The sequence below is a fragment of the Diadema setosum genome, chromosome 8, assembly GCF_964275005.1.
Source record: "Diadema setosum chromosome 8, eeDiaSeto1, whole genome shotgun sequence".
Taxonomy (NCBI): Eukaryota; Metazoa; Echinodermata; class Echinoidea; order Diadematoida; family Diadematidae; genus Diadema; species Diadema setosum.
The window spans coordinates 1,566,939-1,592,973 of NC_092692.1; the positions used below are offsets into that span (position 1 = coordinate 1,566,939).

Genomic DNA, 26,035 nt, shown 5'->3' on the forward strand with positions numbered 1-26,035 from the left:
TATGCATGTTAAGCGGCGATGTTCAAACGATAAGGTAACAAAGCAAGAAAAACGAAGCAAAGACAAAATGGACTCGACCCTTTACTGCAGGTGTATGAATCGTGATGAGCGTGTTTGATGAGCAGGGCGAAACGGTGACGACAAAACCAGACATTGTTTATCTGGTTACATGGGTAGCGATACCCAGAGACTGTTCCCTTCTTCAGTCGTTTGTTTTTCATGTACTTACTACTTTCTGCAGCACATTGCTACTTCTTTTCCAAGGCCTACCTTTTTTTTTTTTTTGAATGACGTAATCTTCATCTTACAGTATATATCTCAATTCACATTCGATTCGATTATTTTGGCTCACTCCCAACTCATTTTACGTTCTGAGAGATGAGGCCCAATTTCTATCCATTCAGTCTTCTGAGGAACAGATAAAAATTGATTAATTGAATAGAATGATTGTCAGCAATCAAAAGTTGCATTCATGCATAATATGCATATTGATGTAAAGTTTCGATGGAACAATTTCTCTTAGAAACTTTATGTATCAATCAAAGGCAAAAATCAAATCAATAAATACATTCAATACTGTATTCTAACGAAGTTCGTAATAATTCAGGAACATCTGCAAAGCACATATCCTAAAACTTTCATAGTTTTCACTTTCCTAAAGGAAAACCCATATAGAACCAAGGTGTCGAAGAATAAATTTTAGGATGACGAGAAAAATAATCCCATAAGTCCCCAATGTCTACATTCGTGTAAGATGTGACTAGCGGCAATCATATCTCGGCATCGTTTTCTGATTTTGTTGCAATCATCCTTATCATGACGGATGTATAATATAAATTCAAGCACTTAAGCATGGTGAATAAAATTTAGAAATGCATTTTCTTATTGCATCAACGTCTGAGCCGTTGCTCAATCAAAGTCAGACTATTACAAGCCTCTAGTTCCCAGAATTATTCATAATGCCCTCATGAAAGACATATTTCATGACCAAACCGGCAAGGAATTTGCATTTTCATGTCTCATTAGAAATAACATTTACAGAAAACATGTTCATAGATGGATGGATTGTAATGTTTTTTGACATCGGCGTTATGAAGAAAATAAATTATGGGTTTAGCAGTGTTTAGAGAGAATGTGATTCCTTAATATACATCAAGCCTCCTTCTCAGAAAACATTTACAGAAAACATGTTCATAGATTTGATGAATTGTAATGTTTTTGACATCGGCGTTATAAAGAAAATAAAATGTGGGTTTAGAGAGAATGTGATTCCTTGATATAAATCACGCCTCCTCAGAAAACATTTCAGAAAACATGTTCATAGATTGATGAATTCTTGTGGGTTTTTTTTTTTCATCGGCATTATGACGAAAACAAAATGTGGGTTTAAAGAGAATGTGATTAATTGATATACATCACGCCTCTTTCTCAGCAGGGACCTCTTCCTTCTTTTTGCTTCGACCGAATCGTTTGGCGGCAAGCATCCCTCTAGCCAAGGCAGACAGCTCTCTTGATTCATGGTCCTTGACGATGTCACTCGCCAGTAATTGCTGTAATTTGAGAAATCGGTCGTCAGCCAGTGGGTCGTCGGACTCGTTGACGGCTCCTGATCGAGTTCGAGGATGTCTTTGACGAACCTTGGGCTGTTGAACCTTGGAGAAATGAAACTTCCTCGTCATCGGTTCGCGAATCTGAATTCTTGGCAGGTTACGGGATAGGACAAAGACTGGAGTGGGTCCATAGTATGTGGTTTCCTCGATCTCCTCTTCTTCTATTGCACTCACTTTGGACTCCCTACCAGTTTGAGGTGCGTTGGGGTCAGCAGGCTCGGTGGACTGCACGTTGGCCCGTTTAGTCGGGCTCTCGTTTCCCGCTGCCTCGCCGCTCGTTGACCATTGGATCTTTTTTCGCAGGGCCTTATCATCAAACATTTCATCGATGTTACCCGACGGCTGGAAGCCCGATCTCTTTGCTTGGGTAATTGGTGGCAATCCCACGAACATCCTAGGTCTCCGGTCGTACGGTTCGGGTTCTTTAAGAAATGAAGTCCCACCGGGGTTTGTTCCATCTCGAGGGGAGTTCTCTGAGTCCTCAGTCATGTACGTTATATTAGGGAGAGAACCATTGGCTCCTTGTTCCCCACTAGTCTTTCCGTCGTTTGGAGCACTCCTACTAGACTTTCGTCCAGTGATGTCCGCACCTTCCAGGAGCTGCGATTTTGTTGTTTCTCTGGTTGGTGGCACATCCTCGACCAGATCATCCGGGGGCATGACGAGGTTGGTATTGTTGGAAAACCTCGAGTGTTCGCGGACCCAAGTGTTCTGCCGTTTCTCCATCTTGGCGATAAAGGTCTTCTGCTGGTGTGAAATGAAGATCTCCGCCTTGCGTCGCATCTGCTGGATGTCTGCCAGCTTCATGTCCAGGAGGCGATCCTGGCTGTGGTTATCATTCAGCAGGATCCGCCCCACCCGGCTCTTTCCTGGTAGTGTCTCCCGCAGGGTCTTACTCTCGGCAGCTCTGGCTCCCTGCCCGGCGAAGATGGTGACGAGGCTACCGGCAAAGCTTGGACGTTCGTCCACGTGCACTGTCTTGGCCTCCGTTCTCATGATTCCTCAGTGGTCTGCTCTACAGACCTAGAAGATATCTAAGTAGAGGGCGCCCTTCGACGTCCATCATTTTCATCAGTCGTGCAGGTTACATGGAGAGTCTTGCCGATGGTCCGTTTGATATTGGAATTGTCTCGTTACACGCCCAAAGTCAAACATCCAACCGGAAATGATGCTGTGTCAGTAATCATGCACCTGTTGCAGTCCTCAGAGCAAACACTATCTGTATAGACAACGAGAAAAAAAGGACACGGAAACATAAAGGTTAATCATTGCCATATTTTGCTTACCGCGCCGTTCAAAATGCATAGTAGTAGGCCGATATTATATATATTATGTTGACATGCCAACACAATATACAATTTCACGATAAACAGTCGCAACTTAATATTTCAAAACACAAATTAAATGAATATATAGTTCGCACAAAAGGGAAAAAAAGGAAAGAGATCGTATCAACCCAATATACATGTAATTAAAGGGTGAATCTCAGTTAGTTCAAGAGGACCGACTTTTTTTTTTTCAGCAACGGGACATGAGAGAAAGTTTGGTGATAGAAAGGTAATAATGACCAATCAGGAGAAATGTAATTATATTTATTTCCTTTTTGCGGGACAGTTCATTCCTTATCGTGCATTCATCATTGACCATGCAGTTATTTCAATAATATGTGTTTAAGCAGCTTTGGTGTCGCCCCTTCACCCGACACAATATCGACATACGATTCACTCGACCACACCCCAATGATCACTGGAATCGTATTTTGCATTCCATTCTTGACAATGACGCAAGCCGACAGTGGAAGTTATTGACATATTTTGGAATTTCTGAGCGTTTCCTCAAATTAAGGGCAACGTCCTCCTATGAAAACCAAGCTCCGGGTGCCGTAGCAATAGGTTGTGCAGTGAACATCCTCCACCCCCCCCCCCCCCCGCCCCTCATAGTAGGCCAGCCAAGACGATTTTTTTTTTCCCTTTGGACGGCAAAATTTGTTAATGCTTAGTTTTCCAGCTGAAATCCTTGCATAAAATACTGAAGTTTAGCGTACGGCCGGATGTCAAGCGCATTTTTCCCAAAAAATGCCTTTTTTTCAGCGCAAAATTTGAAAGAATGTCGAAAATCACGATTTTTATTTTTTTTTTATCGAAATTAGTAATGGTTGATAAGTACCTTTCAAAATACAAATGTACAAAATGACTTTTTGAAATGCTAAGAAAACACATTTAAGATAGCAATTTCATTAGAAGGGACAATCGAAACTTATGATCTTTCCAACATTAATTGAATGCAAGCAAAAAATAAAAATCGCAATTTTTGATATGCTTCTGAATTTTGCGCTAAAAATGACGTTTTTCGGCAAACATGCGCTTCGCATCCGCCCGTACGCTATCCCTCAGTATTCTTGCAAGACTTTCAGCATGAGAACGGAGCATTAACAAAAAATGCCGTCGAATCTTTTTCTAAGAGCCTTTTTTGATGTTTGGCTGGTCTACTACACATGTATCTTATAGCTGAAGGCGGTATAGTGGTAATGCTATACACCTACTAGTATATCCTCCATCTTTCTTTTCTTTTTTTAAAGTAGCCATCATGCAACAAGTTCATTGTATTAAGTGCTTATCAAAATGATGATTTTCTCTTGTTAACTAGCATAATTATCACTAGATTGTCATTGTTATTATGTAACCATCAAAAGTATGATAATGATTATGGTAATGATACTTTAATAATGATAATAGTATACATGTCTTGACAATTGCAACAGGGTTGAGGAGGTTTCGATGATACATATTTTGTATTTTTCATACTATATATAAATGTACCACAAAAGGGGTTAAGCGCCATTTTGTACATATTTCAAGTGAGTTCATCAAACAGAAAAAACTAAAACTTCTCTATTGAAGTTATGATCAAAAATATTCCACATAGATAGTTTCTTACTATTTTCTGTTTTTCATCAGCTTCAATAGCAAATATCCTAAATTAACATAAATGGAGTTAAGTCGTTTTGGGACCAAACTCTTCACATATGCACACATAGTCGGGACTGACTAATGGTAGTATAAAATAGGCACTTGTTAGGGGGTCATCCCACAAGACCGACACCCACGAATCATACAGCCAACGAGTTCGATATTGAAAAGAGGTCCATGAGTCATACAGCTCACAAGTCATACAGCCGCAAGAGTTCTACATAAGGCAAATAAAGCCCATGAGTTCGACACTAGGTAAAAACAGCCCACGAGTTCGACAGATACTAGTACAACACGGGGCTTAATGTGTCTGTCTCGTGGGCCTTGTTAGCTTAGTGTCGAACTCATGGGCTGTATGACTCGTGAGCTGTATAACTCATGGGCTGTATGACTCGTGAGCTCTATGACTCGTGGGCTGTATGACTCGTGGGTGTCGGTCTCGTGACGTGCACCCCCTATTAGGCCTTGTTCCCTGAAATCATGCAACCATCACCTTCTGTGGCTTACTTCCAACCATGCCAACTGTGACTGACTTACAATCTTTTATACATGACGTATTGTATTCAAACTGTTACAGGACCTTGCCACAACAACTCTGTCCTCTAGTGTTCAATGCAGGTCATTTGGAAATTACACTCTATGAAACTCAAATCATTCAAATTATGATGTCAAAACCTCATTCAAATTTTATCCAAAACAGTCAATCTTATTAATTACAGGTAAAACTCTCAATAACTTTCCTGTTCATTTAAGAGATATCACTGACATTCAAAGTTTCACGAAAGAGATCATGAAGTTAGCGGAAAACCCTTAATGTGTCAAAAGAACTAGGCCTATATCATTTTTTCATGGTTGTAAACCTCTCTGAATGTTTTGCTTTCTTTTTCACTTCTTTTTTTAATCCATATTTTGTAACTTTTTCAATGGATGTTGTTTATTGTGTAGCGTCTACTGATTATTGTATGTTTGCAATTTCACTATGTGTATATGCTTTGTTACTCGATTTAAAACACCTTAATTGCTAAATAACAGCTATCCAGCTGAAAGTAGGCCTTTAACCCGTGCATGAATAAAATAAACTCAACTCAACAACCAAAGACACGAGAACATTATTTTGGTAAAGTATCTAATAAGAGATGTTATTCATAGATTACCTTCAAGATTGGCATTAAAACATTTTTTTTTTTATATATAGAGCGCATCGTGTAATAAAATGAATTTTAAGAAATCGTTACGTGAACCTAGAGTGATATTTTGCAAGGTTAAAACGCATGTTACACACGATATGCTACATATTCTTCATGAGTTCTCAATGGTGAGACATAACTACCTTCATGTCGATAAGAACAGTATTTACCCTCCCAAGGCTCGGACGAAAACTTGACATTTGATAAACAACCTCATATAGACCAGTCAGTTTTACAGAAATATCACCCGCGGCAAACATTGACGGAGTTCCTAATGAGCTGGATCCGGGCAATCAAAATGCATTCACCCCTCATTACTGGTGCCATCGACGAGATAAGGTCTTTTTTATTACAGGTTATCACGATTGTCCCACTCAATCAGTGCACAGGCAGGTCTGCTTGGTGGTTGCTAAGGACGCCATGTTTTGTCCCAGCCTGCAGACACACCGGGTATAACAACACTCCGTCTGTTCCACTGTTCACTATCTTGAAGGGACCGTTATGGGGCAACGTATGTCGCTTCGCCCGAGATGATCGCCCCCTACTTTTGTGCCGGTGGTGTCAAATGTCATAGCCATAGTTTTCCTTCATCATGTAACTTCTCATAAACTTGACCCTTGACCGTAACCCTTGCGTGTTCGCACTGCAGGATACTTAGTGTGCATGATGATTGCATCAAAATAGAGCCAGCTACGCGACAGCTTGCTTTCTAGGGATGTCTATACCGTGTTTGTTTTAATTTGCGAGTTACCAGCTCAAAATCTCCGGCCGAACAGTAAGAACCTCGGCTGTTTAAATACCACTTGAGAGACACCTTAATAACGCTATTGATGCCCCTTAGAGCCCCGGGATAATGGAAACCATTATACGCACAGCTATACCAACAGTGTATTCTTCGAGCGGGAACTCTATTCACACCCATGGCAACTTTTATTTCCGCGGGGTAATTTCCTTTCAAATGGTTCCCTTTATCCGAGTTATCTCCTTTGCCAAAGATTTATATTGTAAAGCCGTTGTAGTTCATCGTTCTAAAAGCTACAATGCCTACGAGTTCCAGTCATTGAGACAGCATGAAATGAAATAGCTCATTCCCCGTACCTTTCCAATGCCACAACGCACACCATGAAACCAGACTACATAAATACGTGTGGCATGATTCTGCATGTAATTACAGTAACGAGTAACGCTGTTACCTTCGTAAATTTTGATTAGAGTGCAGAAGTCTTCTAACAGCGTACGGAACAGAAAAAACAATAAGACACATCATATTATTTTCACCCTTTCCTGAAACTTTTCCAACGAAATCAACTGGAAAAAAAAAAATATGTAAGACAAGATGTAAGTAATTGTTGTGAATTCCTGTGAAGTTGTTGGTTGAAACTGTTGTACAGAGAGCGCACAAGTTAACAATTTTCTGACTTCGGGTTATGTTTTTGTAAGCACTAAGCCTAGAAACAATATGTAATTTGAGACCGTTGCTGCATGGCTATGAAAATTTCACCAAAAAATAGACTGTTGGATGGGATGACAGCTGAATTAAGAATGATAACCCAAGTGGATACAATATGATTTTATGACGAAGATTCGGCACATTAGGATATCACTTCCTCATGTCAGAATTTTACAACAAGATCTGAAAGAGAATCCGTCTGCACTGACATTGTTCTTCCTGTCTCCAAAAGAGAACATTTTCATTAAATCTCAAGCGAGTCTTTTGAAAAAATAATGAGAGAAATATAATCTATGGAGTCTGAAAGACATGACAAACAATTTGTTTGGCAAGACGACATTACATGTAGACTATGGTTACCACCACAGCGCGCCAATCGGCTCAATCGGCTCAATATGTCATTGACGTTTACTCGAAGACATTTCTAAAGAGGCTGTGTCCCTTTTGTATCATCCTTTAATGAACAAGGTCAGAAGGCAGACCAAAAAAACAGGTCGCTCATCGTATACATTACACAACGCAGACTCGTACTCCAAGCTGTCTATTCACTCATGCAGGGTACAGAAATTCGAATGAAAACCCCTATTTCCATTGATCATGATGTCAGGATCACTCTGTCGAAGTGTCCATGACACCGTGTGCAATATAAGCTGCCGATGGTAATGACAGCTAATACATACGTTTAAGTATTCACTAATTTCTTGGTCTAACGCATGTGAATATTAACATATTCTAATGTTTGAGATCCTAAACAGTGTCAATCTTGACAATGGCAAGCTCGGCAGCATTTTTTCTTGTAGAAAATTTCTTGCGACTATTTTTTTATTTCTATTTTGGCGGATCATTATTTGAGTTATATATACATTACTGGTCATGAAAATGCGCTGCAATTCTGCCTGAATGTCGTATGGCAATTAAGAGCTATAGTCAAGAATATATGTAGCTCCGTGAAGTGAAACTGCTCCTTAAAAACCGACGCGCGTCAACTATCACTAACAACGTTAAGTTATTGTTCGTTAAGATTTGTATTTTTACCACGACGTGAACGTCATGTGCGAAGACTGAAATGATAAAATTGTTGCACAATGATCAGCAGTGAGATATTCGTGATGCAATTTACCATGATTATATATCTTCTAGTCATGACTCCGATATACTCCGTCCCGCGACTACACGGGACAACCTCTTTGACAGGCAAAAGCACAGTGGTTGGGCTTTTTTGTCTCTTAACAAAACAACAACAACAACAGCATCAACAACAATTAACAACAAACAGTCACCACCAACAACACAACAACTTTCGAATGTATGTGTTGTTTACGAAGGTTTGCATGATGAATGAGGGAGTCAGGTTTGCGGTAAGACCATATACCACCCTTCTTTCTAAAGACTCTTCTTCTGCCAAGCAAAGGTCCCTGTAATGACTATACGTGTACAAACCTCTCTCCCGCAACTTTCGCACTCTAGAAATGTCAGACATCATATCTGTGTCTATTAATAACGACAGTTTGAGTGATTCAAACACTGTTGAAGTATGGAGAATATCAAATTAATTGCATTAGCATTAAAAATGGTTGAGGTGAGGATTCACCTTTTAACATTTTGCAAAATACTGACGTCTTAAAAACCACATTATGAAATGTTAAAGAGCATAATACAAGAGGAATTCAAAGTTTATTTGATGAAAATCGGCTTTGAAATGGCAGAGATATCCAAAAACAAAGTAAAAAAAGCCATCTGAATAAAAGGTGGGTCTCACCTTTCATTATGATAGCTTTGTTTTGGATATCTCAGCCATTTCAATACCAATTTTCACCAAATAAACTATAGATTCCTCTTATGCTCTTTCGTAAATTATGTCATAAGAGGTTTCTCATAATCTAAAAGAAAAAAAAATCATCAAACATGCTGAAAACCTAAAGCCCCATCTCAACTGACTGTACCATCGCCTTTAATGTGTTCTTGGGCAGTTGCAGACAAGATTGAGAAAATGAGATGGTGAAAGCATACTTGGCACCATTATTTATATTCAATTATGCGTTACCGGATAAGACAGATACATTGCGGTAACGTGGGAGTTTTTGATTATTCTGTTCGTGTGCATAAGACAGCTCGATCTGTGCCATTATTGCGCTATAGATTAAGAAAAGATCATGCGCTTTTCAAGATCATGTCGTAAATGCCTTTTGCAGTATTAAGAGTTTAGTGAAAATGATCTCGATACTCGATGTATAATATTTTAACTGCGGACCAAACAATACGTCCCATCAATTGAAGTTTGCTAAAAGTTCATCATGTAATGTGCCTCATTGCCAAAACCACTGCAGGCACATCGTGAAAGAATGCACATTTTCACCTTAAAAAAAAAACCCAACAACAAACAAACAAACAACGTTCTAAATTATAGTTGCAACCGGCGATACTATAGGCTGTGGTTTGTGGCTGTTATAATTATGTTAGACGATAAAACGATAAAAACAACTGATTCTGTAAAATGCACAACGTTAATCAATCAGCACGTCCCCCATTATTTCGAACATATCATAAATACATTCTATGTTGATATAATCATGATGTGACATAGATTATTTCCAAATAACTTTCAAACGAAATATTCAAGATTTCCCAGAGGCAGTGAGCTCATTTGCTGAAAATGTCATCAACTTAATGAAGTGTTATGCCGATATTATGCTTACTCAACACGCCATCAAATTTATTTTCAGTAGACACATTGCCGCCACCAAGACTTAATTGAGCGACTTCTATAATCTTACCTAATCAAAACGATCATCCTCTCATCTTGAAGTTGGCAAAGTATATTTCTTATCCAATCCAATCACCTTTGTCGCTGGTTTTGATTTTTTTTTCCAAGTTCCACCTATATCCCTCAGCTCGCATGAAGTATTCATAGGTTGGTCAGGAATACATCGCCTTAATGCTGCGAAAGATGTCCGCTTTAAAAGAGCTATGCGAGAAGACAGAAATGCTCATTAATATTTCATGGTTTCTCCAAGCCAAGGACTCACGATATCTCCGTTACGGCGTGGTGAATTCATCGCGCTTTTACGCTCCTGTTCACCATTCACCTCCATGGTGTCTCTGGGCTTAATCCCTTCCTCGCACTGTACCGAGTGTGTTTGTTAAACAAGTACAGCCAAAAGACATACACAGGCGCCTTTTGAAATATACTCTTAACAGACCCCCTCGAGGGCTGTTGGGATTTTGTATCGGTTTTGGTCCGTTTGAGCCGATTTCGCTACCTCCTGACCTGATGGAGAGGAAGACGTTTAGGCCCTCTTGAAGTCCACTTCAGCGGTGGATATCAGATACCCAACAAGTGGGGATTAACGAGTAGACTCTTCCCGGACGAAGCGACCCCCTCATAACCCCATCCTATAAAAGGAAATCGCATAGGCATGTGTTGCCAAGCATCCTCCATTCCAGGATTTCCATATCAATGAGGGTTGTAGCTGTATCAAACCACCAGGGTAGAACGCATTGATGAATAGTCAGGCAAAACGGATCAATAGAGGACAAGAATGTAAATCGATTGCCAGTGTGTACGGGATGAAAGCGAGGAGGCTCCCAACGACACAAATCTATTTGGCCTCCTGCGGGCTGTGAAACATTCGGTGCATACTAGTAGTTTGTTGCACCCCTGCGATGGGCTGCACTATAGCTCTGAATGGATCTAACACCAAGATGAACACATGGGATCGAGGCCACTTCTCTAGTGAAAACACGAAAAGCCATCATGCGGCATTGAGTCTTTTGTTCCCCTACCGGCTCACCTCTTGGAACGTGGCAACCGCAGTGGATCTAATCGATCGTTTAATTAAAATGAGTTATCGAGTTCAACTTTCCTTTTGAACAATGTGTGATATGATTTGCCCCTCTCTATCTCTTTCTCTAAAACAAACAATAATAAACATACAAAAAACCTAAATGACCTCCCCCCCCCCCCCAAAAAAAAGACAAAAACAAAAACCCACTCCCAAAACAAGGAACTTTAGATTAATGCTAGGGTTTACCCTCTGTGCCATTGACTGCCGAAAGGAAAGTAATAAACATGTATGACATTATTAGCCAACCCATACACATTGATACTAATTACACCGTCAAATTTGATTTCATTGGAATCAATTGCAACGTATATTTTTTATTTCATTTGTTCATTAATATCCCTCGACACAGTTTGAAGAATTCAGTAGCTGACCATCTTCAAAGGACACAATCTATTTTCAAAGCTTGTTTGAAGCTGAAAGTCTCGTGCATGGCAGCCTTTATGACCTGTATAGCATATCATGTTGTTATTTCCATGAATTTCTCATTAATTTCCTTACTTACTCTATGGGGGCATGACTTCTTCAGATGTTAGGAAAGGATAAAAGAAAGTCACAATCTATTTGGCAATGCAACTTATTAAACAAGATCAGTATATGCACTAATATTGTATACTTGGGTGTAGGACAGTGCATATTCTTAGTATAGTGCCATCTTACCCCCAAAGAACAATCAACAATCAAAAGGCATTATACTCGCCGGATTTTTTTTTTTTTTCCAGAATAAAGCCAATTCTTCTATCGTGGTACAATGTGATCATCAAAACCCACTAAATCCACCCTGAACAATGACATGATTTTGTCTGAATTATGTTTGTATGAACCTTTAGGACTTATAGGTACTTTTACATCCGGGTTGGTCTAGGAATATTATATGTCGAGTATTTTTTCTCAGATTTCAACGTTCTGTTGTAAAACTGTTGTATGGACCTCCTTGCTAAACATGACTGTGTAATCATGGAATACCTTTGATTAGCCGCGCAAGTAAATGATATCCGTTAGAGGTGGTGGTCCGTTTTACCCGCTCTGATCTACCTCACTTTCCCCAACTTCTAAATGGAGACACAATCCATGTAGTATAATGCATCTTTAATTCGAAAAAAAAAATATATATATATATATATTTTTTTATTCTTAGCCTGCTCCGTTATTTTGCAGCTTTGGTAGAATAGCGGGAAACCTTCGTTTCAGACATGTTATATTTACGTATGTAGATAGTTAGTTCATTTATTCTGCTTTAAAAAAAAAAACAAAAAAAAAACCCACATTATGACTAAGGACTGGAAAAATCAATTTAAAGGTCCAGTTTACCTTTGGGAGCAGTGATTTCAAAAATTTTCAAGATATCATATTTGATGCATATGTGTAGGTCTGTTGTATCATAAAACATCCTACCATATGAAATATTTGCAATAAAACCTAAAATATAAAGAGATATCAGGGTTTTTCTCAATAAACCGTAACTGTATACGGTTTAGTCTGGAAAATTTTTTATTATAACTATTGTTCACATTTTGTGTATTTAACAACACTTAACATCGATTATACGAATTCAAATTTTGACAGTGGTTGTTTCTATCCCTAACTCACATTTTAGAACTATTTTATAGCACTAATGCTTTCATCTGCAAATGGTAAATTATGCCTTTAAAATACCGTTAGGCCCATATAGACATTTCTTTGATAAAGTAACAAGCCTGCTAATAGCGAATAGTGCGATTCTACATTCAATCAGCATTGACTAATTCAATTCGATGGTCTAAACCCACTCGTGGTTTGTTACCGATGACTGTAATTTAAGTTCAATATCAGCAGTGTGATTATGCGTACAGAAAACAGCTACAGACGCAAGCGTCTTGTCTTTCTTTTATATGACCCGAGTTTTATAATGAATATGTTTTAGCATTATTGTGTTCATTTTATTTGTTTCAGCTGCCTGACAGGATTGCCACGTGAGACAGTATCTATGGTTACCGGCTGAGGTAAATTAGGATATGACAGGAATGTTCGACCAAACCAGGGAGGTGACCTGACCCAACTGACTGTTTGAGGTGTTGAGAAGAGCGATACTGCTGCTTGCGATCATGGCGCAATCACTTCGCCGCAGAGGGCAGCATTGTATTTTCGGCTTCTCTAACAGATTGCTCTCTACTACCGGGATAGTGATATGAAGTATACTGGAGTAATACGAGAAGTGAATAGTACGCCTATAACACAGTGTGATATATTTCGTCACCTTCGATCACTTTGATCATTTAATTTTCGTTGCGATTTAATGTTCTAGAGTGCTCCCATTATAACAAACACAGTTATAAAGAAATTCCGGTTACAACGAAGTAAAAATTCCGGACCCAACATTATCAGCTCCATACCATGCATTGCTCATTTGTTCAGTTGTAGTGACATTTTGATAAAATGAAAGAAGACTGATCGTCCCGAGGAGGACCTCATTATAGCGGGAGTCTGTACTGTACATATAATTGTATATAATTATGTATATATCAAAATACAAATAAAAAAAAATAAATAATCATCCATGATATTGAACACAGCCCTTTCGGTTTTCCAAACAAACCTTTAAGGATATAAAAATTAGACACCAATTTCAGCATGTGGTGAAATATGCATGCAATGTATCTCCACTTATCTCATTGGGCAAACTAAATACTTGCCCGACCTGGTGATGTACCAAATATATGCAAATGAAGTTCATCAATACGGGTGGAGTAATAATTGACCTTGGCAGGAGAGGACAGCTGGTCTTCGAAAGACATTTGGATAAGAAGCATGAAGAATTTTGACTTCTTTGCCTGGCACACCGGCCTTAGCCACGTGTCTCATACAATGTATTTCAAACCAAACTCATCCTAGGTGGCCAATGAGGAAAAAAATTGTGAACCCCTCTTTTTTTTTTTGATAATGACTTCAATGTTGCCTCACATTGGATACCAGTTTTCTGAAATATGTTATGAATATGACATGAAAAGCTGCCATTAAATCTTTGCTGAACAAGTAGGTCATTACAGTACAGTCAACCTCATGTTTTCACCATTTTCTTTTTTTTCAGTAAAATTTGTGCATCAGTGGTAAATAGTCTAATGTCACTTTTCCCCTTCGGTATTTGACACAAACCACACACAAAACTGAGAAGCACTCTGAGAGTGCAGACCTCTGCCAAGCAGCTCATTTCCACCACTTATATTGTTCTTCCATGGAGATCAGTGATTTCTAACCACACATACATTTATACATACATGCTGAAAGTTGCCTTATTTCCAAATACGGTGTATAGGAGCCTTTTGTTACGTCATCAATATCCAGTTGCGCGGCGCACCTCGCCCTAGCAGAAGCTAGAGCAGGCACCTTAGTGCGCGTAAAAAAAAAAAAAAAAAAAAAAATGCGTAGCCTGAACTCCCTAGTTCAGTGACCCTACCTGTCAAAATATTGAAAATCCTTCATAAAATCCCTGAAAATTTCTGGATCACTACCAAAATTTAATCATCTGCTCCTTGTGTCGTTCTCAACCTTTCCCGTAAGTTTTATCTAAATCCGTGAACAACTTTTTGAGTTATCTTGCACATGGACAAACAAACAAACAAACCAACGCCGATGAAAACATAACCTCCTCCCTTGGCAGAGGTAAGAATACACACGACATTCACAGTCACATTTGCTATGACACCAAGTACAATGTACATGTAATCACAGACTGTACATATGGTGGAGATCAACAGAAAGGATTTAAACAGGCAGATGGTTTAATGTCTACAACTTTAATTCAAATAAATGGTGAAATTTTGATAGTTTGCCATTCTTGCTCCATTCATGAAACAAAACATCTTTTCTTTTTTTTAATTTGGCATAATGATATGAAAATATGCAATGATATGTACATTTACACACCAAAAATAAAGATGTCTAATTCTTGTCATCTTGGTTCTTGTCATGCATCAGCTCTTTGCTTGGTGTGTGTCAAGAATGACCAATCACATAGCACAACAATGTCACATGACATCATACTGCTGCTGAATACAGAGTTGTATGTATGTCTCAAGATAGACTATGTGCACTTCTCATCATACACTTCCGTGTTTCTCGTCACATCCTAAAGTCCCAAGGACTATGGTATCTTCAAGTGATCCAGAAACACAAGTCATACATTTGTCCAATATGAATCTGATTTTGGAAGGTCATGCCACAGCACCCGCTATCTCACTTCAAACTGATCCAATATCATTGTAATGCCACCTGAAGGCAGTGTCACATTTTCATAAAGATACAAGAATCTACTGAAAGTGGACACATTTCAGCATAAGAATACCTTTCTTAAGAACACAACGCTCCTCTTTGGATTGCCCATAAGCAAATGTGCTACAGGTTCCCTATGAAACCTGCCATGTCTATCTAACCAATGACTTACTCCATCCCCGCGAACGAATATACATTTCTGGCCAACAAGTCTGTAGCATACACCAGGAGTGACAAAATTGACATTTCAACCAATTTCATTGGATCTAAAACAACTTTTGAAAATGGCATCTACAGTGAAATTTGTAGCTGACTACCTGTACTCAGTATAATAAAGTACTTAACTCACTTTAAACATGTTAGGAGATATTTAGTGCTAGGGATGAACACACTTTCCCTTCAACTTGCTGTATCAGTGTCATAAAGGCACGACACATGAATGAGGCAAACCTGGAATTTATGACCAGAAAAAAAGCTCTTTTCTTAGACAAGTTTGAGTGCAGGTATGGCATTGCATTAAAATCTTTTGATGTAATCAAAGGGCATCAATAATCTATGACTCGGCATCAATCTAATCCTCGGCATATACTTGAACATTTTCAAAAAATGGTAACAACCAATGGGATATTCAAGAATTACTTCAAACAAATTTTACAGTATTACTGAAATTTTCATGAGGTGAGATGAAAGGAAAATCAAATGCACACTTGAGCATGCAGCAAACCAGAAGCCACAGACCCAATACTACAGTACTGTCAGCATCTGGCCTTGATGCATAAATACAGCAAAAATAGCAATAACATTACACTATCCATTCATGCATTGCCTGGTAATTATATTATGTGAATCGCATCAATATATACATCATGTGAGATACAGCATTCTGATGGCACACAGTTTTTGCTACCTCCTGCCTGTAACGCATCTGTCTGCACAGATGAGTGGCCATATCCGACAAGTTATGTAAAGAATCATGTTGAAATATCGCACTCACACAAGTCAAGACATGAAGTAGGAACTTGTCTCAAGTCCTTGTGGTTACACAAACCAAACCTGGGGTCCGTTTCATGAAGTCATCACATACAAGTCTTTACATAAATCTCACAGAACGGCCATAGTTGCTCATACATAGCTATGTAGAGAAGTAAAATCCATTTTATGAAGTTTCTCATAAGTGTGTCTTACGAATGAACAGTCTTTCATGGACTTTCATGAAACAGACCCCAAGCATGCCTTCAAGTTTTGGTAAGAAAGCTATTTTTTTTTCTCTCTCTCTTTTCTTTTTTAAAGATTGTATTATCAACCTAGCAACATCAGCAAGAACCAGCATTCAAACAGCAGCTGTAATACCAACTGCTTATGAGGCTTCCAAATATGCATCAAACTTTGTCATCTCATCAAACTGTATCAGCAAGACTGCACTCAAATTTGAATTCTGCAGTCAGGAAAAGGTCATATGAATAAACATTATGTCCTCAACAGTAGCCTTGATATAAATCAATAAAGATCAAATGTTAAGATATGCACTCATCACATACATATGAAATGCTTTCCTCTTTGAAGAATTTAAATGAAACAGTCCATATTGTCATGGTACTGTAAAAGTGGAAATTTTCGCGCATTTCGCACTACCAGAAATAAGAGCAAAGATATAAACATGCTGTCATTTCTGCACGTCATACGTTCCGTTAGTGCGCGTCTTGATTCTGCACATGAAATTCATCTTACCCAGCCGACCATGAAAAATTACCTACACGAAAATACCCACTTTTACAGTATATGAAAACAAAATAACATAAACTCTGTGTGTAATTAAGAATATTATCCTTAGAAATAAAAGTAAATACATGTCCTTAGGATCAAGAAATGTAAATATGTAGTATGTATAGCGAACACTGGCTATATCAGAACTTATTGCCAAGTCCTAAGTGATTGAAACCAAGTAGAATTGCTGTGCAAAACCGTTACATATCATCATACATGCATAACTCTGCACAGTGTGAGATGTTTAGCATGGCTTGCTCAGTGCCCTTAATTTTAAGTCCTTCTCTTCATCCATCATAGTATTTGAGCTCACAAGCCAGCTGTATTGATGATCACAATTCTTTGCCACCTATAACACCCTTAGTCCATGTTCTCTTTCCCTGCTTCTAGCAAACCATGTGCATACTTTAGTACCTTCCTGTCCACTAAAGACCATGTAGCATGGAGGTTTTAGAGTGGGAAGGGAAGGGGGGGGGGGGGGGACGGTTTTGGTTTTTTTTCACGAATCCCCTTATTAAATTGTGTATAGCTTTATTACTGATCTCTACATAAGTACACCCACAGCTGAATAATCTTTACTGGTGTCAACTGTTGCTGATGAGAGTGCACTTCAATTCACATATTCACTGACATGTGGCTAACAGGTACTTTTCATAGCTTTGAATGTGCCCCTGTGGGCAGCAAATGAAGACCAATTCAATCAGACCACAACTAGTAATGTTTCCCCACGCTACTGAATCTTTACAGAAGAATACCACAGCACTCCTCTTTCTGTCAAAAGTGTATAACTACAACTTTAATCTTGACTGCAATGTCATAAATATATTACAGCAAAAAAGCCTATAAAACAATTACTGTGCAGAAGTAAATCTATATGGTTTGTTTTCAATAAAAAGCATTAAGAGCGGAGTTTACGACAAGAAATTTCAAGATAAAGTAACCATTCTTGGGACAACAACCAAAAAATGATGCAGTACACTGCACCATTACCAACCAAATACATAACTGCTAAATGCTTATCCCACTTTTGATGTTAATTCCTATACAGTCAGATTTTTTCCTTCAGTATGAATGCATGCTAAAGTACCTGGTACAATGCAGATCATTGTAATTAGAGTGACTACAACTCAAAAATTTCACTGGTCTATAGTATTCTGATTACAAGTGAAATCTGTCAGCATGGTAAAGAGTCCACATGACTGCAAAAAACATCGCATATACATGGAATTTTCATTTCGTAAGATATAGCAGACAGGATCAATCACTTCAATTATATTTTCGTGGAAGTTTCTAAAAACAAAGACATAAGAGATATCAAAGATGAACTAAACAGCGTGAAAGGAGGGCTCAAAATATTTCTATCTACATAAGGCTAGTTTTCACTATTTCAGCACATGGTATAAAAGTAAGGGCTTGTTATTACATACAGGCTGTATTCAGTATTTCTGACTTCCTACAGTGAGCATGTCATTCTGGTACATGTAAACAAGGATAAGTTATGATTAAAAATTATCATATTGTGGTTGCACAGGTGCCGCCGTATATTACAAGTCCTCTCATTTTTTCCCCTACAGTCAGACATTGGTATAGGAGAAATATACAACAAATGATTATTCCATTAAAATAATCTATGCATTTCAAAGAAGATTTTCTGCAAAATCATTTTCCCCCTTACTATTTCTAAGGTGTATCCCAGTTACCCTTGCTCAATAATTTCTTCTTAAACAAATACAATTCAGTTTCCAAGGAGAACTAGACATTATTAAGTTAAACCTGTGTACAGGACCACTTACATAATTTGTACATGTAAGAGAAACAATAACAATAGTGTATGTACTCTAAGTAGCTTAGTGGCCACTTGCTTACAAGGCTTTACACAACAGTTAGTCTGGAAAATGGATCTTTTGTGTATATGTAATATTCATCTACCCTAGCAAAATGGGCGAGAAATGAAAATATGGTGATAGAAAGGACTCAACCTTAAATGGTTGGCCTCTACATTGTGAAATACTGACCATAGGAGATCAATACAGTGGCTGCTGTCTCCAATAAAAAGGTGACCATTGTACACAGGCTCTTAAACTTAGTAATTCTCCATGTGGAAATGTTTAAAGCCACCTGAAACAGGTGGAGCTTAAAGCAGGTCAGTGTTAAAGCCAAAACATAGTTCTCGTTAGCCTGCAGAAGTGTCAATTATAGCTCCAAAATGTCCACATACTATGCATAAGAAATGAGTGAAATCATGGTGTAATAACATGATTTCAGTTGTGCGTTGACATATATATGTGATATATTATTATTAGCCAGAGGTTCGCTGCAAGTCCACAATCTCACAGCTTACCTGATCGCAGCTGCTACAATATGTATGCAATTTTTCATAATCAATTATAGATAATCCACAAATCGGGCCACAGCAATATCCACCAATCTTCTGCACTAGGGTGAATCACAAGCAGATTACGATTACAAGGGCACAATTGATCATCATGTACAGTGTAACATTCTACCTCCTTACAATGCTGAATGAAAAGCACAATCCCAGAATAAAACACTTTTATTATTTCACACTTTTGAACTCAAAATACTACAAAATAACTTGTTATCCCGCAAATCCCATCAGCCAAACAAGTTTTTTGGTAGAGCTTTCCGATACACTGCAAGCAGATTTAAATCAGTAAAAGATGGATTTTGAGCCCCTATGAGTACTATGTTTTAGCTTTACGACACAACTTGACCAAATATCTTGGATAAAGGCTCCCATTGGAATCTTTGATGGGCCAAGTTCTTTCGGATAGTCTTCTAAAATATTAAATTACCAGTAACAAGGGCCACTACCTCTGTCATACCTTGTGTGCACAGAGCAAGCAATTTAAGGGGCAAACCATCAGTTTTCTCCTGTCCACTTCAGATCAACAGGCTTTAGTTTATTGATCTACTGACACCCACAAATTGAAGCAATCAGTGTACTGACATTTTCATTATAATTATGAAGTAATTTTGACATCACCAGATCTTATGCAGACTACAGAGGTGTCGTGATCAATGTAGAATTGTTTGGAAATACTTCACAACATCTAATTTGGGTAATTCTGAGCTCACAATAAAAACAATTGAGTCCAATACCAAAGTCTTCAAACTTCTTGCAGTGCAAGAAATACACAAAAATGTTTGCTTTCACAGATGAATCAGAAATGAAACACATTACATTTGTCTGTCCACATACACACTTCATCTTAAAGGGGACTTCACAAAGGAGGCTGTCTGTTGATTTTCACCTTCTTGTTGGAGTTGTCAGCTGTCCCTTCTGGTTCCACACTAGCAGCAGCAGACCTCTTGCGAGACCTGCTGTGTCCATTCCTCTCTTTCTCAGTGGTCATCTCTGTTTTTCTGTGTTTCTCATGATTGTTATTGCCTGTAAGTTTGTTACCTCCGGTGTCACGTCCCTCTACCTCCAGGCTTCCTCTGGGCGACGCCCCCCTCCGCACTGACCTCCTAGACACACTCCGCCTCTCTCCGTCCCCCTCACCATCTTCCCTGCAGGTTGTTTGAGTCTCTTGTTTGGTGGAAGGCTCCCTATTATCACAGGGGCCAACCACGGCAATCATGGACTTTACTTTGGCTCCACCCTCATCCGTGTCTTCATCCTGGTGGTCGCCATGGTGATGGCGATGATGATGGTGGTGATGGCGGTGGTGGTGATGGTGATGACGTGATGAGTAAGATCTTGATGGCAAGGTTGGGGAAAGCTGCTTGTCTTTGGATTCTTGTCTTCGCTGCTTATGGCTTCGCTTCTTCTCAATGGAGGATGCTATTTCCTCCGTGGACAGTGATGGCCCTGGTGTTGGCTCTAGTCTCGGTGCTTCTGGAAGAACTCTGAGTTATATAGAAATTCAACAGATACAAAATGGACGGGATTTCATGCTTATTTTTTAGGCATATATTCATACATAGAGCAGCCACATGCCTGAAGACAGCGCACATGTGACACAGTTACAAGTAACGATCTGTACATGTAGATTATCTTATCAGCGCCATGAGCACTGAAAAGTGGACCTGTGCGCTATACAAGTAGCCACTATTATTATTATCATTATTATTATTAAACACGCAAAGAGAAATGCTACTAGTTTCTTGCCATTTTTTCATGTATTCGTTCAATTCATTGAATGTTGTTTTGCTGCCATTTGCTTTGTTTTAGCACCTCATCACCCTCCCAGACAAACAGAAGGTTAGGATGTCAGTAATATTCACTCCCCAACCCCATCTCACCACCCCCCCCCCCACACAAACACACACAAAACCTACTATAAACAACAATAACAACAATCAAATGTTCTAATAACACATGTTTCAGGAGGTGTTTAACAATGTAGTGCTTGGGCAACAACTCTCACCCTCTTACAATGAAATAAAGCAAGCTAAGTAAAAACAAATGACAAGACTGGAGCATGTCAAGATATGTATTCCTTGCTGTCCCTTCTCATTTGAATCTGTTATATTTATCCATGCTTAATCATTTCAACTCAGATGGTGGTTTATAGGATGATCATGAATTATGCAGCATGCCTGAACTTGACCTTTGATCTTTGATGACTTGTCTCAAAATGCAATCCCCTCGGGTGAGCTTAAAACACCTTGAACCAAATGTGCGATAGGGGAACACACACACACACACACACACCCACACACACGCACTCACATGCACATAAACGCACACATACACACACACGAACACACACACAAACACACAATCAGTAAAGGTTCAAGGTTACTGGCAGACAGAAACAAGAATGAATAAAAGGGGAGAACCTTCACAAAATGTAATGATTACAGAGACCTTGGCCCAGTGAGAGAAGAAGGGCCTGTTAAAAATACTTGTACAATGTTCGGTAAAAATCAGTATTGAGTCCTAACGGGCTAACCTGCGTAAGATGATCACTGCCCTCCTTGATTTGACATCCTGTGGTCGGATACAGTGGGTCACCTCGTCAGCAGCGTACCCACTAACATCAGAATGTCACATAAAAAAGGTACACACCATGATTAAAGGACAAGTTCACCTTCATTAACATAAGGATTGAGAGAATGTAGCAATATTAGTAGAACACATCATTGAAAGTTTGAGGAAAATCGGACAATCCGTTCAAAAGTTATGAATATTTGAAGTTTTTGTGCAGTCACCGCTGGATGAGAAGACTACTGCAGTGTATGATGTCACATGCGTACAACAATATAAGGAAAATATAAAGAGAATGTCACAAAATTTTATCTTCTGAAAAAAGTACACATTCCCTTGACTCGTTACTGATGTTATGGGTAATATTATTCCCATTGCCTTTAGAAAGAGGCAAGTCAAGTGCTCTCTTATTATGCGAAAAAAGTGAAAATATGTTGAATTTTCTTTACATTTTCTTTAAACTGTTGTACTCATATGACATCACGAGCCTTAGTAGTATCCTCATCCAGCGGTTCCAACACAAAAATGTTAAAAATTCATAATTTCGCATCGATTGTCCAATTTTCCTCAAACTTTCACTGATGTATTCTATTAATATTTCTGCATTCTCTCAATCCTTATGTTTATGAAGGTGAACTTGTCCTTTAATGAGATTGACATTATAAGCATCCTATGCAGAAGACTATGTCTCTAAAAGAAATAAAACTCTTCTACGAGTAGAATTCATTTCAGTTATGAAGCAAATTACAAAAACACTTCCTAGGAAAGGAACTCTTAAAATAAGAATTCTTTTTCAGATGACAAGTCGATATCAATTCTTTGATATGAATAATTTAGTTTGTTTTGTGTCACTTTAAGATGAATACAGTACACTTTATATGCCCAAGAGACAAATTGCTAGTCATTTGATGTATTAATACAGTTACCAATACCATCCCACTGTCATCCCACGGATTCTCCTGCATTTCTGAATTACTTGAAGACCATAATCGTCTGTTGAGAATGAGAAGGGCGTTTAGTTGTCTCGAACACTATGGGTTTTGTAAGAACTTAACGCCCTTATCATTCTCAACCGACGATATTATCTAGGTAATTTCTGACTAAAAGCATCTTTGCTGCTTCAGCAACAAAAAGAAAGATCCAACACAGAAGAATTACTGGTTCAGATAGACACGAGGGTGCTACCAAAATTTACATGTACTTGCTGCTTGCTTAGAGCAACTAAAATTCTCCATCTGGTTGGTTGATGTGAATGGGCACCAGCCTGTTGGAAGTATGAGGCTCTTGCCAATTAGGGCAAGCTGGAAGAATAACCATTTTGTATGTACTACACTACTACCTGAATTCATTTAGGTCAATGTCATCTTATCAGGCCTCAACGCGTGGTACACAAACCACTTACTAACCTGAGGGTCATGACGCAGCCACGGGGAAGAGGAACAGACATTTTAGGCTTCGACACCCGGATGGGACGAAATGAGAACTTGCATCCAAAACTCAGGGCCGAGTCGCTGAGAAAGGATGCAGAGATGATCGGCCTGTCAAAGATGTGAATGGGGTCGACATGGGACACAATGCATCCACCCGGCTGGTAGTCGTTGATCACGGCACTGTTTACAAACCCTGTGAGCATTCATGGTATAATAGGAATAAATTGAGGCTTCTTTTATGTTGGAGAATGCATGAATTTCATTGTAAAAATGAGGTAATTCAATATGTCTCTTTAACAATGGAGAATGCATGCTTAGGACCCACTTGAAAGAATCATCTTCTTAAGCAAGGACTGCATTGCTGTCCTTTTCGTTGTTTTCGGCATAGACCTGTGTAAACAGTGTTTTAGGGCTCCTAGAATTAGAAACATTGACCAATGAAAATGGGTAGAATCAAGACCAATTCTACTAAAAAATGACATCAAAACAACTTAGTGTAAATTGTGTGGCAAATTTCATTTCCACAGTGTTACATCATAGGTAAACAATAAGTCGAGAAAAAACTTGGAAAAAATGACATGATAAAAAAACAAAAAACAAATATATGCACTTCTCACTATTAACCTTACAACTGAGATGCCTTTCTGAATTAATCAAGTGCTGTGTGACAACTGCTACAATGTACTAAAATTGTCATCAATCATGAGGCATAGTATATCAAATTAATGTACCAGTACCTTTAAAAACCAGAGATTCTAACAGCCTTACATGAAGGACTCCTTAATTTATACATTATTACGAAAATGCACACACCATTGGGAATGATTTCAGCCTGCACCAGCTTGCGAATCACCAGATCCTCAATCCAGTTCGGGATTTCATCCACTTCTCCTCGCGGGTAGAGTCTCTCCTGGCCGGGCCCCTTCCTGGTCAGCTGAGACCCATACGTGTAGCCCTCCCCAAAGAAATATTTGTTTCGCAGAGGTGCTCGATCAACAGTGTGATCACGGTAGACTCCCTTGGCTGCGATTTCAACCACCTCGTTGATCTTTTCCTCAATCACATGACATTCTTCATCAGAAAAGAGCTGCCTTTGGGTAACCCCCGACTGAATCTTTTTGACTTCTTCTATCTCTTCCTCATATGATTTAGGGTGCCAGTATCTTTCACGACGTCGTTTCTTTCGTCGAGATGTTGAGCTGAATTTACCATTATCACCACTTGGCAACCGCTGTTGATCATGATGATTCGAGTTGCTGTGTACGTGCCGATGGTGGTGCAAATCAAGTTTGATCCGCAAGTCTGTCTTCTCCCGGGCCATTGACATTGTGTTGTTCTGGTTCCCCAGACGTCCACCTCAGATAGGTTATTTTACGGGTTAGCAGAATACCGAGAATGGCATGCTGGATAAACACGCATATGGCGGCATATTATGAGTCGGACATTGCACTTTTCAATTATAGCAACTGAGCAAAGATGCAATTGTTAATGATGTTTAACATGCAGAGTGCATCTCTGTGTACGGAGAATAGATAAAGTTTACTGTAGTAATGTAATTTTCAAAGTTAGAGTCTATAAACACTCCACAGTAAACTTAGACCACTGTAGACGGTCTAACGAAAAGTGTAAGGTTAGATAATAGTGGCAATGCCCAATTCATCATCACCAGACTACAAAAAGGAAGTAGACTCGAGACTAGATTAGATCGAAGTTCCACACTAAAATGGTTAGACCATTCGTATCTGCTCTTCGTTCTCGAGTTCACGGAAGAAAACTTGAAATGAGCAACAATGACCATGTCCTCTCTTGCTCAACAAACTGTTCGTTTCTTGTACATCCATACCATAAAAGTATTCAATATTAACGTTACTCAACGATGGGCATGACTAGACTGCTGAAGACGGAGTGCACTCTCGGAATCACGTCCGGTCTCCGAGTCCGAGTCTGAGGAATATTTCAAATGCCTGACGTTTAGACTAGTCTTCAAAGATCGTCGTGTCTGTGAATATAGCTGAATTCTACCCTCAGTCAACGTTCCAACTGCAATCTAATTAAGTTCTTGATCCTGCCTAAGACCATTCCACATCTCCGTTTCTGGTCCTCCTGCATTGTAAATGTAGTAGTATCGTAGGCACCTATAGTAGCATGCATGCATACGATGTTTCCCCCATACGATTAGGATACAGCATGCATGCAGTGCTAGCAGCTAGCGCAGGGAGCAGCAGCAGCACCGAACCGTGGATTAGCCACTCACTGATGTCTGCAGCATAGCACGGCCAGCTACCTCGGGCCGGTCCATCAACACACCACCGTTACACATTACAAAAATCCCTCACTTTTTGGGATCTAATGTTAGTTCTGCGAGCATGCACTTTCCGTCGTGTGAACGGCAAGAGTACGCGCGTGAGAGATTCAATGTGCGGGCTGAGCCTAGCAGAGCTACTGATACGTCCATTCGTGGTGTTGCCAAATTTTGTTTTTATCAGGAAGACTGTTTTGATAAATTGTACATTCTAGAAAACAATATTTGTTAAAAATTGTGTTAATACATTTATAAAATTATTTTGGTAAATAAAAA

General features: G+C 39.0%; 2 protein-coding genes across 2 annotated transcripts; both read right to left on the reverse strand.

The window, feature by feature from the left end:
- Positions 1-1,415: 1,415 nt before the first annotated feature.
- Positions 1,416-2,694, reverse strand: LOC140231692 (uncharacterized). Its single transcript, XM_072311846.1, has one exon. It carries the CDS (start codon positions 2,604-2,606, stop codon positions 1,416-1,418), a length of 1,191 nt encoding a protein of 396 aa, XP_072167947.1. The 5' UTR covers positions 2,607-2,694.
- A 14,859-nt stretch (positions 2,695-17,553) lies between these two features.
- LOC140232374 (RNA demethylase ALKBH5-like) lies at positions 17,554-24,935 on the reverse strand. The gene is made up of 4 exons (XM_072312500.1): positions 24,271-24,935; positions 23,434-23,650; positions 21,993-22,073; positions 17,554-20,943 (listed from the first exon to the last, which is right to left on the reverse strand). The coding sequence occupies exons 1-4, from the start codon at positions 24,782-24,784 to the stop codon at positions 20,316-20,318; spliced, it is 1,440 nt and encodes a 479-aa protein (XP_072168601.1). The 5' UTR covers positions 24,785-24,935; the 3' UTR covers positions 17,554-20,315.
- Positions 24,936-26,035: the final 1,100 nt, after the last annotated feature.

Coding starts and splice junctions, on each gene's coding strand:
- LOC140231692 (XM_072311846.1), bottom strand. CDS start 2,606: ATGAGAACGGAGGCCAAGACAGTGCACGTGGACGAACGTCCAAGCTTT.
- LOC140232374 (XM_072312500.1), bottom strand. CDS start 24,784: ATGTCAATGGCCCGGGAGAAGACAGACTTGCGGATCAAACTTGATTTG. Junction 23,651..24,270: donor GGCTGAAATCATTCCCAATG/GTGTGTGCATTT, acceptor GAATGCTCACAG/GGTTTGTAAACAGTGCCGTG. Junction 20,944..21,992: donor GCAGTGATCATCTTACGCAG/GTTAGCCCGTTA, acceptor TATATAACTCAG/AGTTCTTCCAGAAGCACCGA.